The sequence below is a fragment of the Engystomops pustulosus genome, chromosome 10 (assembly GCF_040894005.1).
Source record: "Engystomops pustulosus chromosome 10, aEngPut4.maternal, whole genome shotgun sequence".
Taxonomy (NCBI): Eukaryota; Metazoa; Chordata; class Amphibia; order Anura; family Leptodactylidae; genus Engystomops; species Engystomops pustulosus.
The window spans coordinates 2,575,378-2,592,501 of NC_092420.1; the positions used below are offsets into that span (position 1 = coordinate 2,575,378).

At 47.4% G+C, this 17,124-nt stretch overlaps 1 protein-coding gene across 3 annotated transcripts; it reads left to right on the top strand.

Annotated features, from left to right (window-relative positions):
• The first annotated feature begins 1,169 nt into the window (after positions 1-1,169).
• Positions 1,170-14,822, top strand: ACY1 (aminoacylase 1). 3 transcript variants are annotated; one of them, XM_072127079.1, is made up of 15 exons: positions 1,170-1,298; positions 9,256-9,340; positions 10,294-10,358; positions 10,484-10,588; positions 10,659-10,753; positions 10,836-10,912; positions 10,990-11,079; positions 11,170-11,226; positions 12,105-12,178; positions 12,265-12,314; positions 12,551-12,695; positions 12,766-12,834; positions 12,911-12,990; positions 13,071-13,131; positions 14,381-14,822. In XM_072127079.1, exons 2-15 carry the CDS (start codon positions 9,256-9,258, stop codon positions 14,549-14,551), a joined length of 1,224 nt encoding a protein of 407 aa, XP_071983180.1. In that variant the 5' UTR covers positions 1,170-1,298; the 3' UTR covers positions 14,552-14,822. The 3 variants fall into 3 exon arrangements, with proteins under 3 accessions (XP_071983180.1, XP_071983178.1, XP_071983179.1); XM_072127077.1 differs by lacking the exon at positions 1,170-1,298 and adding an exon at positions 8,724-8,930; XM_072127078.1 differs by lacking the exon at positions 1,170-1,298 and adding an exon at positions 8,895-8,937.
• Positions 14,823-17,124: the final 2,302 nt, after the last annotated feature.

Here is a 17,124-nt window from a genome sequence, read left to right on the forward strand (position 1 = left end):
TGACCAGAGTCATAGCATCATCTAATGTCTGAGGCTCGGCATAAGCTAAGACTAAGTCCTGTACTCTGTCTGACAGTCCGGACATAAATTGGTCTTTTAGGGCGCAGTCATTCCATTGAGAGTCAGTCACATACTGTCTGAACTGGGCACAATAATCTTCTGCTGTCCGTTTTCCCTGACACAGAGATCTAAGGTGGGAAACTGCAAGTGCTCGCCGGTCAGGTTCGTCATAAATCTGGCCTAAAGCAGAAAAAAAAGCGTCAAGAGAAGAACGGGATGGAGAGTCAGGTGGGAGAGAAAAAGCCCAATTTTGCGGATCCCCACGCAACAGGGAAATTACCACGCCCACCCTTTGAATCTCTGTGCCCGATGAACGAGGGCGTAAAGAAAAGTAAAGTTTACAGCCCTCCCGAAATGAAAAAAATTTCTTACGGTCACCAAAAAACACGTCAGGGAGAGGAACCTTAGGTTCAGGTGTGGGTGGCAGTGGATCCTGCGGTGATGTCTGCCGTGGAACCTGCATAGATTCCTGAATTTGGAGACGGGAAGCTAGATCCTGAACAAGCTGAGTTAGGGTCTGGACCTGAGCGACCACAGCTGACAAAGGCTCCATGGAAGGAGAGAATGTAGCAGGTCGGATACAGGATGCAGACCTATGTGTGGCCAGTGTTTCTGTTAGGATTGGTACACAAAAGACAGGGGATAGTGTGCCCTGAGCTTGCCCCAACCTCTGTCCCTTCCTATAGCCCCCCCACGCTAAACCGTGGGGCGACTACTTGAAGACTCGAAATATTCTGGGTAAGTGTGGGAAGGGGAACACAAACAGACTGACAAACATAAAACATAAAAGAATAGTAAACAAGCCGGAGTCACAACTAGAGGGTACGTCAAAAGCAGAATCAGTAAGCAAGAGTCAAAGTCCAAAACTAGCCGAGTTAGCAACAATATAGATACAGATACAGAGCAATACAAACTAGCAGCAACCAGGTGGAGAAAGGGATTTTCAAACACTGGCACTGGTGACTAGTGAAGCTGCAATTTATGCAGCCAGAACTCCACCTCCAGAACCTGATAGGTGCTGGACAGCATCTGGGAATTAACCCCTCATGGTGCAGAAACAACCAAGCACCAAGCAGAGGTTCAAAGTCCCAGCCACTCCTAGACAGCGCGAGATCTTAGCAGCCGCTGCCCAGGACGAGAGGTGGAGTTTGCGCGGATACGCGCCGGGGTTCGGAGAACGCTGCTGGTACCACCAGAAGAACCAGAAGTCCCAGCAATCTCCCTAGCGAACCTGACAGGTGGTGTATAATGTGTATGTAGTGAGCTCCCCCTAGTGGTGGTGTATAATGTGTATGTAGTGATCTCCTCCTAGTGGTGGTGTATAATCTGTATGTAGTGATCTCCTCCTAGTGGTGGTGTATAATGTGTATGTAGTGATCTCCTCCTAGTGGTGGTGTATAATGTGTATGTAGTGATCTCCTCCTAGTGGTGGTGTATAATGTGTATGTAGTGATCTCCTCCTAGTGGTGGTGTATAATCTGTATGTAGTGATCTCCTCCTAGTGGTGGTGTATAATGTGTATGTAGTGATCTCCCCCTAGTGGTGATGTATAATCTGTATGTAGTGATCTCCTCCTAGTGGTGGTGTATAATCTGTATGAAGTGATCTCCTCCTAGTGGTGGTGTATAATGTGTATGTAGTGATCTCCTCCTAGTGGTGGTGTATAATGTGTATGTAGTGATCTTCCCCTAGTGGTGGTGTATAATGTGTATGTAGTGATCTCCTCCTAGTGGTGGTGTATAATGTGTATGTAGTGATCTCCCCCTAGTGGTGGTGTATAATGTGTATGTAGTGATCTCCCCCTAGTGGTGGTGTATAATCTGTATGTAGTGATCTCCCCCTAGTGGTGGTGTATAATGTGTATGTAGTGATCTCCTCCTAGTGGTGGTGTATAATCTGTATGTAGTGATCTCCTCCTAGTGGTGGTGTATAATGTGTATGTAGTGATCTCCCCCTAGTGGTGATGTATAATCTGTATGTAGTGATCTCCCCCTAGTGGTGGTGTATAATGTGTATGTAATGATCTCCCCCTAGTGGTGGTGTATAATCTGTATGTAGTGATCTCCCCCTAGTGGTGGTGTATAATGTGTATGTAGTGATCTCCTCCTAGTGGTGATGTATAATCTGTATGTAGTGATCTCCCCCTAGTGGTGGTGTATAATCTGTATGTAGTGATCATTGATTTTCTCATTTGGATAACTTGCCTGACGTATATTGTGTATGGTAAGTATTTGTCCGCTCCTCCTCGCTCCATCATTGTCTTCTCTATGGGGAGATACATAACTGTGGACACTGGGAATGTGTGACCTGGATCTCCCGGAGCAGTTGGATCTCCTGAAGAATCGGATATGATCCAGCGATGGCGGCTCGGGGTGCGGTGATGGGGGACGCTCTGCTGGATCGTTACGGGTCTTGGATCTGTATATGAAGTTCTGCTGCGTCTCACCTGAATTTTTCATTCTACAATGCGCCATCATTCATCACATCCATAGCCTTTGCTGGCCCTGCTCACAGCTGGGGGTTTGTCACAGTTATATCGGTGTAGTCTCTTGAGGGAGTCGCCTTCGGTGCCATGTGGCCCCAGATCCCTGGGAGGATCCTATGGCAGGTCAGTCCTGCTTGTAGATTTTGTATCATGGATTCCAGGCTGATACAACGTAACAAACAATCAGCTGGGTGAAAGAGAAGCAGAAATCTGGAGAACGGTGAGAAAGTGGAACATGAAGTTTGCTACAAAGTTTCTTTTAATTCACATTCAGAAACCTTTTTCTCTAGGATCAGGTGGGGTGAGTCCATCAGGGACTATTGCATTAGTTGGGTTCTGCTGCATCTCTAGTGGAGACCTGAGAGAAGTGAAACAGATTGCTACATTGTAACAAACTCTCAGCAGTCTAAGGCTACCCCTTTTCATTTATGAAGAATTATTGTCTACAGCTCCTTTTCATCACTCTGTGTCTCCATGGTAACAGACTACAAACAGTAGTGTAGTCAGATCCTGCATTCTCCTCCCCTTCTATTTCTTTCCAATGTAATAAATGTGCACCAGGAGGAAATCAGGGACATGTGACCGGGAGTGAATCTGACAACAGGGGCTTGTTTGTAGTCTGTCACCATGGAGACTCATCATTTCTGCACTATAATATATATATACTGCAATCCCATTCGGGTGAATTGGTCTGAGCTGCAATACCAAGCACGGCCACTACACAGTGTACAGCAGTGTGATTCACAGGGAATGAAGGAATCACGTAATGGACTTGCAATTTAAGTAATAAAGATTCAGTGCTTGACAGCAAGCAGAGATCTTACAGACATTGCGGCGCTCCATTACATCCATTCGCAGTCAAGTAGATAATCTGCAGCGGGGTCCGAGCCAGGATCTAACCATTAACAGGCCGGACTATGGACTTTGGCTGCGGCGTTACACTGGGTCACATGAGGGCGGAACCGGAGAGAGATCCAACATAAACACAGGAGAGAAGAAAGGAACAAAGTAACAAGAAGAATCCTGCAGAGCATTCACAGAGTATCACATCGTATGTCTGCTGGGATGACATCATAGCACTCCGCTGACATCACTGCTCCTACATACAGACTGTGGTGATGACATCATAGCACTCCGCTGACATCACTGCTCCTACATACAGACTGTGGTGATGACATCATAGCACTCCGCTGACATCACTGCTCCTACATACAGACTGTGGTGATGACATCATAGCACTCCTCTTACATCACTGCTCCTACATACAGACTGTGGTGATGACATCATAACACTCCTCTTACATCACTGCTCCTACATACAGACTGTGGTGATGACATCATAGCACTCTGCTTACATCACTGCTCCTACATACAGACTGTGGTCATGACATCATAGCACTCCGCTTACATCACTGCTCCTACATACAGACTGTGGTGATGACATCATAGCACTCTGCTTACATCACTGCTCCTACATACAGACTGTGGTGATGACATCATAGCACTCTGCTTACATCACTGCTCCTACATACAGACTGTGGTGATGACATCATAGCACTCTGCTGACATCACTGCTCCTACATACAGACTGTGGTGATGACATCATAGCACTCTGCTTACATCACTGCTCCTACATACAGACTGTGGTGATGACATCATAGCACTCTTCTTACATCACTGCTCCTACATACAGACTGTGGTGATGACATCATAGCACTCCGCTGACATCACTGCTCCTACATACAGACTGTGGTGATGACATCATAGCACTCCTCTTACATCACTGCTCCTACATACAGACTGTGGTGATGACATCATAGCACTCCGCTGACATCACTGCTCCTACATACAGACTGTGGTGATGACATCATAGCACTCCTCTTACATCACTGCTCCTACATACAGACTGTGGTGATGACATCATAGCACTCTGCTTACATCACTACTCCTACATACAGACTGTGGTGATGACATCATAGCACTCCGCTAACATCACTGCTCCTACATACAGACCGTGGTGATGACATCATAGCACTCCGCTTACATCACTGCTCCTACATACAGACTGTGGTGATGACATCATAGCACTCCTCTTACTGCTCCTACATACAGACTGTGGTGATGACATCATAGCACTCTGCTGACATCACTGCTCCTACATACAGACTGTGGTGATGACATCATAGCACTCCGCTAACATCACTGCTCCTACATACAGACTGTGGTGATGACATCATAGCACTCTGCTTACATCACTGCTCCTACATACAGACTGTGGTGATGACATCATAGCACTCTGCTTACATCACTGCTCCTACATACAGACTGTGGTGATGACATCATAGCACTCCGCTTACATCACTGCTCCTACATACAGACTGTGGTGATGACATCATAACACTCTGCTTACATCACTGCTCCTACATATAGACTGTGGTGATGACATCATAGCACTCCGCTTACATCACTGCTCCTACATATAGACTGTGGTGATGACATCATAACACTCCGCTTACATCACTGCTCCTACATACAGACTGTGGTGAGGACATCATAGCACTCTGCTGACATCACTGCTCCTACATACAGACTGTGGTGATGACATCATAGCACTCTGCTTACATCACTGCTCCTACATACAGACTGTGGTGATGACATCATAGCACTCCGCTAACATCACTGCTCCTACATACAGACTGTGGTGATAACATCATAGCACTCCGCTTACATCACTGCTCCTACATACAGACTGTGGTGATGACATCATAGCACTCCGCTAACATCACTGCTCCTACATACAGACTGTGGTGATGACATCATAGCACTCCGCTTACATCACTGCTCCTACATACAGACTGTGGTGATGACATCATAGCACTCCTCTTACATCACTGCTCCTACATACAGACTGTGGTGATGACATCATAGCACTCTGCTTACATCACTGCTCCTACATACAGACTGTGGTCATGACATCATAGCACTCTGCTGACATCACTGCTCCTCATATAGACTGTGGTGATGACATCATAGCACTCTGCTGACATCACTGCTCCTCATATAGACTGTGGTGATGACATCATAACACTCTGCTTACATCACTGCTCCTACATACAGACTGTGGCGTTGACATCATAGCACTCCTCTGACATCACTGCTCCTACATACAGACTGTGGTGATGACATCATAGCACTCCGCTTACATCACTGCTCCTACATACAGACTGTGGTGATGACATCATAACACTCCGCTTACATCACTGCTCCTACATACAGACTGTGGTGATGACATCATAGCACTCTGCTTACATCACTGCTCCTACATACAGACTGTGGTGATGACATCATAGCACTCCGCTTACATCACTGCTCCTACATACAGACTGTGGTGATGACATCATAGCACTCCTCTTACATCACTGCTCCTACATACAGACTGTGGTGATGACATCATAGCACTCCGCTGACATCACTGCTCCTACATACAGACTGTGTTGATGACATCATAGCACTCTGCTTACATCACTGCTCCTACATACAGACTGTGGTGATGACATCATAGCACTCCGCTAACATCACTGCTCCTACATACAGACTGTGGTGATGACATCATAGCACTCCTCTTACATCACTGCTCCTACATACAGACTGTGGTGATGACATCATAGCACTCTGCTTACATCACTGCTCCTACATACAGACTGTGGTGATGACATCATAGCACTCTGCTTACATCACTGCTCCTCATATAGACTGTGGTGATGACATCATAACACTCCGCTTACATCACTGCTCCTACATACAGACTGTGGTGATGACATCATAGCACTCCGCTTACATCACTGCTCCTACATACAGACTGTGGTGATGACATCATAGCACTCCGCTTACATCACTGCTCCTACATACAGACTGTGGTGATGACATCATAGCACTCTGCTTACATCACTGCTCCTCATATAGACTGTGGTGATGACATCATAACACTCCTCTTACATCACTGCTCCTACATACAGATTGTGGTGATGACATCATAGCACTCTGCTTACATCACTGCTCCTCATATAGACTGTGGTGATGACATCATAACACTCCGCTTACATCACTGCTCCTACATACAGACTGTGGTGATGACATCATAACACATTGCTTACATCACTACTCCTACATACAGACTGTGGTGATGACATCATAGCACTCAGCTTACATCACTACTCCTACATACAGACTGTGGTGATGACATCATAGCACTCCGCTTACATCACTGCTCCTACATACAGACTGTGGTGATGACATCATAGCACTCCGCTTACATCACTGCTCCTACATACAGACTGTGGTGATGACATCATAGCACTCCTCTTACATCACTGCTCCTACATATAGACTGTGGTGATGACATCATAGCACTCTGCTGACATCACTGCTCCTCATATAGACTGTGGTGATGACATCATAGCACTCCGCTTACATCACTGCTCCTACATATAGACTGTGGTGATGACATCATAGCACTCCGCTTACATCACTGCTCCTACATATAGACTGTGGTGATGACATCATAGCACTCCGCTTACATCACTGCTCCTCATACAGACTGTGGTGATGACATCATAGCACTCTGCTTACATCACTGCTCCTACATATAGACTGTGGTGATGACATCATAGCACTCCGCTTACATCACTGCTCCTACATACAGACTGTGGTGATGACATCATAGCACTCTGCTTACATCACTGCTCCTACATACAGACTGTGGTGATGACATCATAGCACTCCTCTTACATCACTGCTCCTACATACAGACTGTGGTGATGACATCATAGCACTCTGCTTACATCACTGCTCCTACATACAGACTGTGGTGATGACATCATAGCACTCCTCTTACATCACTGCTCCTACATACAGACTGTGGTGATGACATCATAGCACTCCGCTGACATCACTGCTCCTACATACAGACTGTGGTGATGACATCATAGCACTCTGCTTACATCACTGCTCCTACATACAGACTGTGGTGATGACATCATAGCACTCCGCTTACATCACTGCTCCTATATACAGACTGTGGTGATGACATCATAGCACTCTGCTGACATCACTGCTCCTACATACAGACTGAGGTGATGACATCATAGCACTCCGCTTACATCACTGCTCCTACATAATAGACTGTGGTGATGACATCATAGCACTCTGCTGACATCACTGCTCCTACATACAGACTGTGGTGATGACATCATAACACTCTGCTTACATCACTGCTCCTACATACAGACTGTGGTGATGACATCATAGCACTCCTCTTACATCACTGCTCCTACATACAGACTGTGGTGATGACATCATAGCACTCTGCTTACATCACTGCTCCTACGTACAGACTGTGGTGATGACATCATAGCACTCTGCTGACATCACTGCTCCTACATACAGACTGTGGTGATGACATCATAACACTCTGCTTACATCACTGCTCCTACATACAGACTGTGGTGATGACATCATAACACTCTGCTTACATCACTGCTCCTACATACAGACTGTGGTGATGACATCATAGCACTCCTCTTACATCACTGCTCCTACATACAGACTGTGGTGATGACATCATAACACTCTGCTTACATCACTGCTCCTACATACAGACTGTGGTGATGACATCATAGCACTCTGCTTACATCACTGCTCCTACATACAGACTGTGGTGATGACATCATAGCACTCTGCTTACATCACTGCTCCTACATACAGACTGTGGTGATGACATCATAACACTCTGCTTACATCACTGCTCCTATGTACAGACTGTGGTGATGACATCATAGCACTCCGCTGACATCACTGCTCCTACATATAGACTGTGGTGATGACATCATAGCACTGCTGCTCCTGTGTCCCCCCCCCTCGGGCCGGGGGTGCATGTGATTCTTTACAAGTTGATGTATCAGCAGTTTACGGTTACAAAATAAACCACATGCAGCTGAATAAGCAAACTTTAAATAACCCCCAGCTGTATAGGGCGTGTGGCGTATACGGTGCCGCGGTCACATGACTTTTCCTGCCTCTTATCTCCATCCATTTTACTCCTTTACTTTACTGTCACAAATCAGAAAGAAACTTTCATACTTCCCTATGAATCTGCGCCAAGTTATTCCTTTATTAGTAACAAAACTACGAAATTCATGAAAAATTCGGAAACCCCCCATCCTGAGATCAGGGATCCTGAGGGTGGATTGCTCTGGGCTCAGCCTGGGTGGGTGCTCGGGGATGGATTGCTCAGGTCTGGCCTGTGGGCTCCTATATACTCTCCCGAGGCTCTTCAGAGGGAGCAGAGATCTGCAGGAGCCGGGGACGGAGGGACAAAGAGACATCAGGTAGCGGGTGAGGGGGTGCTGTGACTGACACCCTATTGTGAGCTGCGGTGTCGTTACAATGTACATGACACAGTCTGCACAGCTGCAGCTCGTAACATTGTGACAGGAAGAGGTGACATGGATACGTTGTATCAGGTGAAGGGTTAACTGTCCCAACTACTTTCTACCCTACTACAGAACTACAAGTCCCAGCAGCTGCAGTGGTGCAGAGTCTTTCGTGGCAGTGAAGTGGTTAATGCAGGGATTACCCGTGCACCTCCCGGATCAGTGCGGGGCACATCGGGCCGGTGCTGGGACTTGTTCTAAACATGATCTTGTTCTGCAGATGGATCCAGCAGCTGAGAACCCGTCAACCACCAGATTCCGGGAATATCTGAGAATCCGGAGCGTCCAGCCAGAGCCGGACTATGGTAACAGCGCAGCCCCCTGACACCCCTAACTCCCAATGTGCCCAGCACGGGGGAAGGGGGGGCCCGGGGAGGGGCAGGACACATTCACCGCTCCCCTTCTATGTGACAATAACCTGTTACACTGTTCCAGCTTCACACAGTGTCTGGGGAGGTGCCGGGGCCACCCGTGTCTGCGGAGGTGCCGGGGCCACCCGTGTCTGCGGAGGTGCCGGGGCCACCCGTGTCTGCGGAGGTGCCGGGGCCACCCGTGTCTGGGGAGGTGCCGGGGCCACCCGTGTCTGGGGAGGTGCCGTGGCCACCCGTGTCTGCGGAGGTGCCGGGGCCACCCGTGTCTGCGGAGGTGCCGGGGCCACCCGTGTCTGTGGAGGTGCCGGGGCCAGGGCTGGGTTCATCAGAAAATGTGCCCCTTATAATGGGGAACAAAGCTAGATCTGGATTAGAGGAGAGCTGGAGTCTGGGGGGTTCTTAAGGACTAGAAAAGACCAGCTGTGTCACTAATCATGGAAGAGCAATGACCTTTATTCTGCAGGGTCACCCCAGTCCTAACAGGGACAGCAGGGAGTAGTAGCCACTATATCAAAGGCTCATAATCTCAAAATGTCTCATGTCTTGTTGGGGTTAGACTTGTAGCAGTCACATGATCCCTGGCCTTATGGACTGGATCTATCCCGTTCCCTCCCCCTGTGTCGGGACCTACGTGCCAATCACAAGCTTCATATTGTTAGGATAAATTCTCATCCAATCAGGATGAATGTTGTAGAAATAATGATACAAAGTAACACAAGAGTAACTTAACCCCTCGCGCCTTTAGTGGGTGTCCCTGCCGCTGCGCCCAGTGTGACAGTGCCTGGTGTGCCCAGTGTTATCCACAATGACCTACCTGCTCTGTGTTTCCATCGTTGCCCCCATGTGACCCTGCCCGGGGTTAATTAACGCCTTCCTGTGTGTTCCAGATGGAATTGTGCACTTCCTATTCAGGATGGCGGATGAGATTGGGCTGGAGAAGAAGAAATTGGAGGTAAAAAGGGCACTGTGATGGGGTCTCTGCACACGCCCGGATTGTGTGTTCACCTTTGACCCCTGCATTTGCAGGTAGGTGGTCTCTTCCTACAGGTTATCAGATTTTTGTCTTCCTCCTTCTAGTTCGCCCCCGGTAGAGCCATAGTCATCCTCACGTGGAGGGGGACACAGCCGCAGCTGAAATCTATCATTCTGAACTCCCATACAGACGTGGTCCCAGTCTTTGAGGTGCGGCCGGACATTGGGGGAGGGGTGAGGGGATCCGGAGTGGAGTCAATAAAGTTTTCTTCCTTTCCAGGAGTTCTGGACTTATCCACCATTTGATGCTCATAAGGACAAAGACGGAAAAATCTATGCAAGAGGGACACAGGACATGAAATCTGTCACTATCCAGTAAGTAACAGGGGCCCCCGAGACGTAAGGACCCGGAAATCCCCGATATCCTGGACGATGACTATGGCTCCTGTGATTGCAGGTACCTGGAAGCTATCCGCCAGATGAAATCAGAGGGGCGGCGATTCCCACGCACCATACACCTCACCATGGTCCCAGGTAGGTCCTGACTGTGGTCCTCGCTCAGGGTCCTGCAGCTGCAGGTGATAAGAGCTTGGCTTGTTCTTCTGTGACAGATGAGGAAATCGGGGGTCACACCGGGATGGAGATCTTTGTGGATCAACCGGAATTCCGGGCCCTGAATCCTGGGATCACCCTCGATGAAGGTTTGGGAAGTCTTCTGCTCCTCTGTTGTTGATCCCCTTTGGCTCGCCTCATGCTGACTCTTCTCTGACCCGCTCTCTGTATTTCTTTAGGTCTTGCAAACCCGAAGAATGAATTCAGCGTTTTCTATGGAGAGAAATGCGTCTGGTGTAAGTTCTTCCCTTAAAAGGGAACCTGTCACAAGGTTTTACCCCACTAAATTACTAGTCCCCTCAGATCAGGTATGAAATATCCTTTTTACAATTCCCTAATTTATATGAAATCTCAAATATTTACCTATAAAAATCCCTTACCCTATTAAGTCAGACAAATATGACTCTTTTTCACATGAGATTAGTCAAGTTTAGTGGTTGCATTGGGAGTAACTTCACAAGTCCCTACATTCTGTGCTATAGCGTATAGAACAGGGTTTTGGTGGAATATTAAAGATAAAATTCTCATCTCCAGATTAGATTTGGTTTATGGTTCTGTGAGCTAAAGTAATGGACATACAGGCATCTAAAAACCGAGCGATGAACTGGATCTTTATCTGCAGCTTGCATTTCCAACTATGTTTTTAACTGCATAAATCCCTGGTTCTGTAGCTCACAAAGTCAAGCCTGGTGACATCAGAAAGATAAGATCCTTATCTTTAATATGACACCAGCAGCGTGCCTCTAGGTGCTTCTGAAGTGACCCTCCCCCTGCAATCACTAAAATTGTCTCCTCTTACATGAAAATGAGATGAGAAGAGTCATATTTGCCTGACTTTATAAGTAAATAGGTGATATTTCACATAAAAGAGGGAATTTGAGAAAGGACATTTCATCCCCGAGCTGAAGGAAGATGGTACTTTAGTGGGGTAAAACCTGGTGATAGGTTCTCTTTAAATAGTACTTAAAGGGGCCTATTGGTTGCAATGTCTATAGGTATTCTATAGGGTGGATGTGTAGGGTAGGGTGGTCCGCACCTTGGACAAGGCTCTGATATTGGGTGCAGAGACCTTTCTACCTGTTGATCCAGACGTGACCCTTACTGTACCCCTCAGGGATCACGGTCCACTGTAAGGGCGACCCAGGACACGGCTCTCGCTTCATAGAGAACTCCGCGGCCGCTAAGTTGGTGAGTTCTCCTCCATCTTCCTACAACCTCGGTTATTGTCTCTCGGTTTTCTCCGGTTTGTGAATTCTCCTTCTCATTTCCTTCAGCATTCCGTGATCACGAGTTTCCTGGACTTCCGAGAAAAGGAGAAGAAAAGGTAAAGTTACTTCCCCTTTAAATTGTAGCGAGATGGCGGCCATTGTTTTTAGAGGGGGGGGGGGGGGTTACTGACCCCGGTGGCTCCTTACACTCTTATGTTAGAGGTCCTGATTTGTAGTTGTGGGTTGGAGGGACCGAGGAGACGCTGCTCTCACGTTATACAAGGTGCCGGTTATGGGATCCTTCATCAGGTTTCTCCTGGAATCCATCTCCATCTTCTCTGTCTTGTCTCAGATTTGAGTCCAACCCCAACTTCACCCTTGGAGATGTCACCACGGTCAACCTGACGAAGGTCAGCGGCGGCGTCTCCTGCAACGTCATCCCAAGCGAGATGTCTGCAACCTTTGACCTGCGGATCCCACCCACCGTAGACCTGAAGGTAAGTCGGCCTCCAGCTCCGGCAGCTTCTCGTCTCGTTTCCACCGACCTGAGGTCCTCTGTCTCTGCAGGAGTTTGAGCTCCGGATAGAAAACTGGTGCCGGGCGGCTGGAGATCAAGTCACCTACGAGTATCATCAGGTAAGAAGCTCCAGATGACGGAGGTCTCCTCGTGGTGGTGGACGTCCTCTGCTTCATGTATCTTCATGTCTTACAGAAATGTATGAACCGAAGGATCACGACCCCAGAAGACTCCAACCCCTGGTGGAAAGCGTTCAGTGACCCCTGCAAAGAGCTGTGAGTGGGGGCGACAGGGGCAGGAGGTCCGAGCCGTGTCTGACCCCAGAAAATAAGCCAAATTTTATTGTGTTTTCCAGGGGGTTAAAGCTAAAACCTGAAATATTCCCTGCAGCCACTGACAGCCGCTATATCAGAACAGTGAGTAATAACTACATCCAGAAAATATAACCGCTTAATGGATAGAATATATCCCCAGTGATGGCACCGCTGCTCTCTAGTGATGGATAGGCTGTATTCTCAGTGATGGCACCGCTGCTCTCTAGTGATGGATAGGCTGTATTCTCAGTGATGGCACCACTGCTCTCTAGTGATGGATAGGCTGTATTCTCAGTGATGGCGCCGCTGCTCTCTAGTGATGGATAGGCTGTATTCTCAGTGATGGCACCGCTGCTCTCTAGTGATGGATAGGCTGTATTCTCAGTGATGGCACCGCTGCTCTCTATTGATGGATAGGCTGTATTCTCAGTGATGGCACCGCTGCTCTCTAGTGATGGATAGGCTGTATTCTCAGTGATGGCACCGCTGCTCTCTAGTGATAGGCTGTATTCTCAGTGATGGCACCGCTGCTCTCTAGTGATGGATAGGCTGTATTCTCAGTGATGGCACCGCTGCTCTCTAGTGATCGATAGGCTGTATTCTCAGTGATGGCACTGCTGCTCTCTAGTGATGGATAGGCTGTATTCTCAGTGATGGGGCCGCTGCTCTCTAGTGATGGATAGGCTGTATTCTCAGTGATGACGCCGCTGCTCTCTAGTGATGGATAGGCTGTATTCTCAGTGATGGCGCCGCTGCTCTCTAGTGATGGATAGGCTGTATTCTCAGTGATGGCACCGCTGCTCGCTAGTGAGGGATAGGCTGTATTCTCAGTGATGGTGCCGCTGCTCTCTAGTGATGGATAGGCTGTATTCTCAGTGATGGCACTGCTGCTCTCTAGTGATGGATAGGCTGTATTCTCAGTGATGGCGCCGCTGCTCTCTAGTGATGGATAGACTGTATTCTCAGTGATGGCGCCGCTGCTCTCTAGTGATGGATAGGCTGTATTCTCAGTGATGGCACTGCTGCTCTCTAGTGATGGATAGGCTGTATTCTCAGTGATGGCGCGGATGCTCTCTAGTGATGGATAGGCTGTATTCTCAGTGATGTCACCGCTGCTCTCTAGTGATGGATAGGCTGTATTCTCAGTGATGGATAGGCTGTATTCTCAGTGATGGCACCGCTGCTCTCTAGTGATGGATAGGCTGTATTCTCAGTGATGACACCACTGCTCTCTAGCGATGGATAGGCTGTATTCTCAGTGATGGCGCCGCTGCTCTCTAGCGATGGATAGGCTGTATTCTCAGTGATATTAGTATTATCTGGACATTACCTGAACCCTCTCTCTGCACAGGCCGGATTCGATGCGCTTGGCTTCTCCCCCATGAATAACACGCCTATTTTGCTTCATGATCACAATGAGTATTTAAATGAAGATGTCTTCCTCCATGGGATCCAGATTTATACCCGGATCATCGGATCACTGGCCAGTGTCCCCCCATTACCTGAAGAACAGTCGCACTAGGGGCGCACATGTATGTGTGTCACCCGTTCTATCATCTACTCTCAGGGACTGACCTCTGACCTTCAAGATTATAGCTTTAACCTCTGGAGAATGACGCTGATTGTGAAGAATTCTCAGGAAATCACAGAATCCAAAAATGTAATCATCACCTCCGAATCACAACCGAAACAGGAACCAACCGCTTCCAGGTGCCACAAACCGCACAACGCCAGGAGGATCTGTATCCGGACCTGCAAGATACAGAACCAATAAATCTCTGCTTATAATGAAAGTATTGATTCATTTGTATGCAGAGGAAAGATACACCAGCAGAATAGTGAGTGCAGCTCTGGAGTATAATACAGGATGTAACTCAGGATCAGTACAGGATAAGTAATGTCATGTATGTACACAGTGACTGCACCAGCAGCAGAATAGTGAGTGCAGCTCTGGGGTATAATACAGGATGTAACTCAGGATCAGTACAGGATAAGTAATGTCATGTATGTACACAGTGACTGCACCAGCAGCAGAATAGTGAGTGCAGCTCTGGGGTATAATACAGGATGTAACTCAGGATCAGTACAGGATAAGTAATGTCATGTATGTACACAGTGACTGCACCAGCAGCAGAATAGTGAGTGCAGCTCTGGGGTATAATACAGGATGTAACTCAGGATCAGTACAGGATAAGTAATGTCATGTATGTACACAGTGACTGCACCAGCAGAATAGTGAGTGCAGCTCTGGGGTATAATACAGGATGTAACTCAGGATCAGTACAGGATAAGTAATGTCATGTATGTACACAGTGACTGCAACAGCAGCAGAATAGTGAGTGCAGCTCTGGGGTATAATACAGGATGTAACTCAGGATCAGTACAGGATAAGTAATGTCATGTATGTACACAGTGACTGCACCAGCAGCAGAATAGTGAGTGCAGCTCTGGGGTATAATGCAGGATGTAACTCAGGATCAGTACAGGATAAGTAATGTCATGTATGTACACAGTGACTGCACCAGCAGCAGAATAGTGAGTGCAGCTCTGGGTATAATACAGGATGTAACTCAGGATCAGTACAGGATAAGTAATGTCATGTATGTACACAGTGACTGCACCAGCAGCAGAATAGTGAGTGCAGCTCTGGGGTATAATACAGGATGTAACTCAGGATCAGTACAGGATAAGTAATGTCATGTATGTACACAGTGACTGCACCAGCAGCAGAATAGTGAGTGCAGCTCTGGGGTATAATACAGGATGTAACACAGGATCAGTACAGGATAAGTAATGTCATGTATGTACACAGTGACTGCACCAGCAGCAGAATAGTGAGTGCAGCTCTGGGGTATAATACAGGATGTAACTCAGGATCAGTACAGGATAAGTAATGTCATGTATGTACACAGTGACTGCACCAGCAGCAGAATAGTGAGTGCAGCTCTGGGGTATAATGCAGGATGTAACTCAGGATCAGTACAGGATAAGTAATGTCATGTATGTACACAGTGACTGCACCAGCAGCAGAATAGTGAGTGCAGCTCTGGGTATAATACAGGATGTAACTCAGGATCAGTACAGGATAAGTAATGTCATGTATGTACACAGTGACTGCACCAGCAGCAGAATAGTGAGTGCAGCTCTGGGGTATAATACAGGATGTAACTCAGGATCAGTACAGGATAAGTAATGTCATGTATGTACACAGTGACTGCACCAGCAGCAGAATAGTGAGTGCAGCTCTGGGGTATAATACAGGATGTAACACAGGATCAGTACAGGATAAGTAATGTCATGTATGTACACAGTGACTGCACCAGCAGCAGAATAGTGAGTGCAGCTCTGGGGTATAATACAGGATGTAACTCAGGATCAGTACAGGATAAGTAATGTCATGTATGTACACAGTGACTGCACCAGCAGCAGAATAGTGAGTGCAGCTCTGGAGTATAATACAGGATGTAACTCAGGATCAGTACAGGATAAGTAATGTCATGTATGTACACAGTGACTGCACCAGCAGCAGAATAGTGAGTGCAGCTCTGGAGTATAATGCAGGATGTAACTCAGGATCAGTACAGGATAAGTAATGTCATGTATGTACACAGTGACTGCACCAGCAGCAGAATAGTGAGCGCAGCTCTGGGGTATAATACAGGATGTAACTCAGGATCAGTACAGGATAAGTAATGTCATGTATGTACACAGTGACTGCACCAGCAGCAGAATAGTGAGCGCAGCTCTGGGGTATAATACAGGATGTACACAGTGACCTCCTCTCCCTGGGTGACTTTTGATCCCGCAGTCTCTGTTACGGTTGCACCTGGTAATAAGTAACTCTGTAAATCTTTACGCAATCTTAGACTTACGGGTCAATGGATCACAATGTTGATGATATCGGGTAATATTTTATTTACTCACAAGCATTTTTAACCCACTCCCTCCCAATTCATAATCACAGCGACACCAGAACGCGATGCTGGGTGAGAGACTTGCATCACGTTTCCTTCTTATTGAAGTGGAGATTATTACTGGGTTACAGGCAGTCCCCGGGTTACATACAAGATAGGGTCCGGAGGTTTGTTCTTAAGT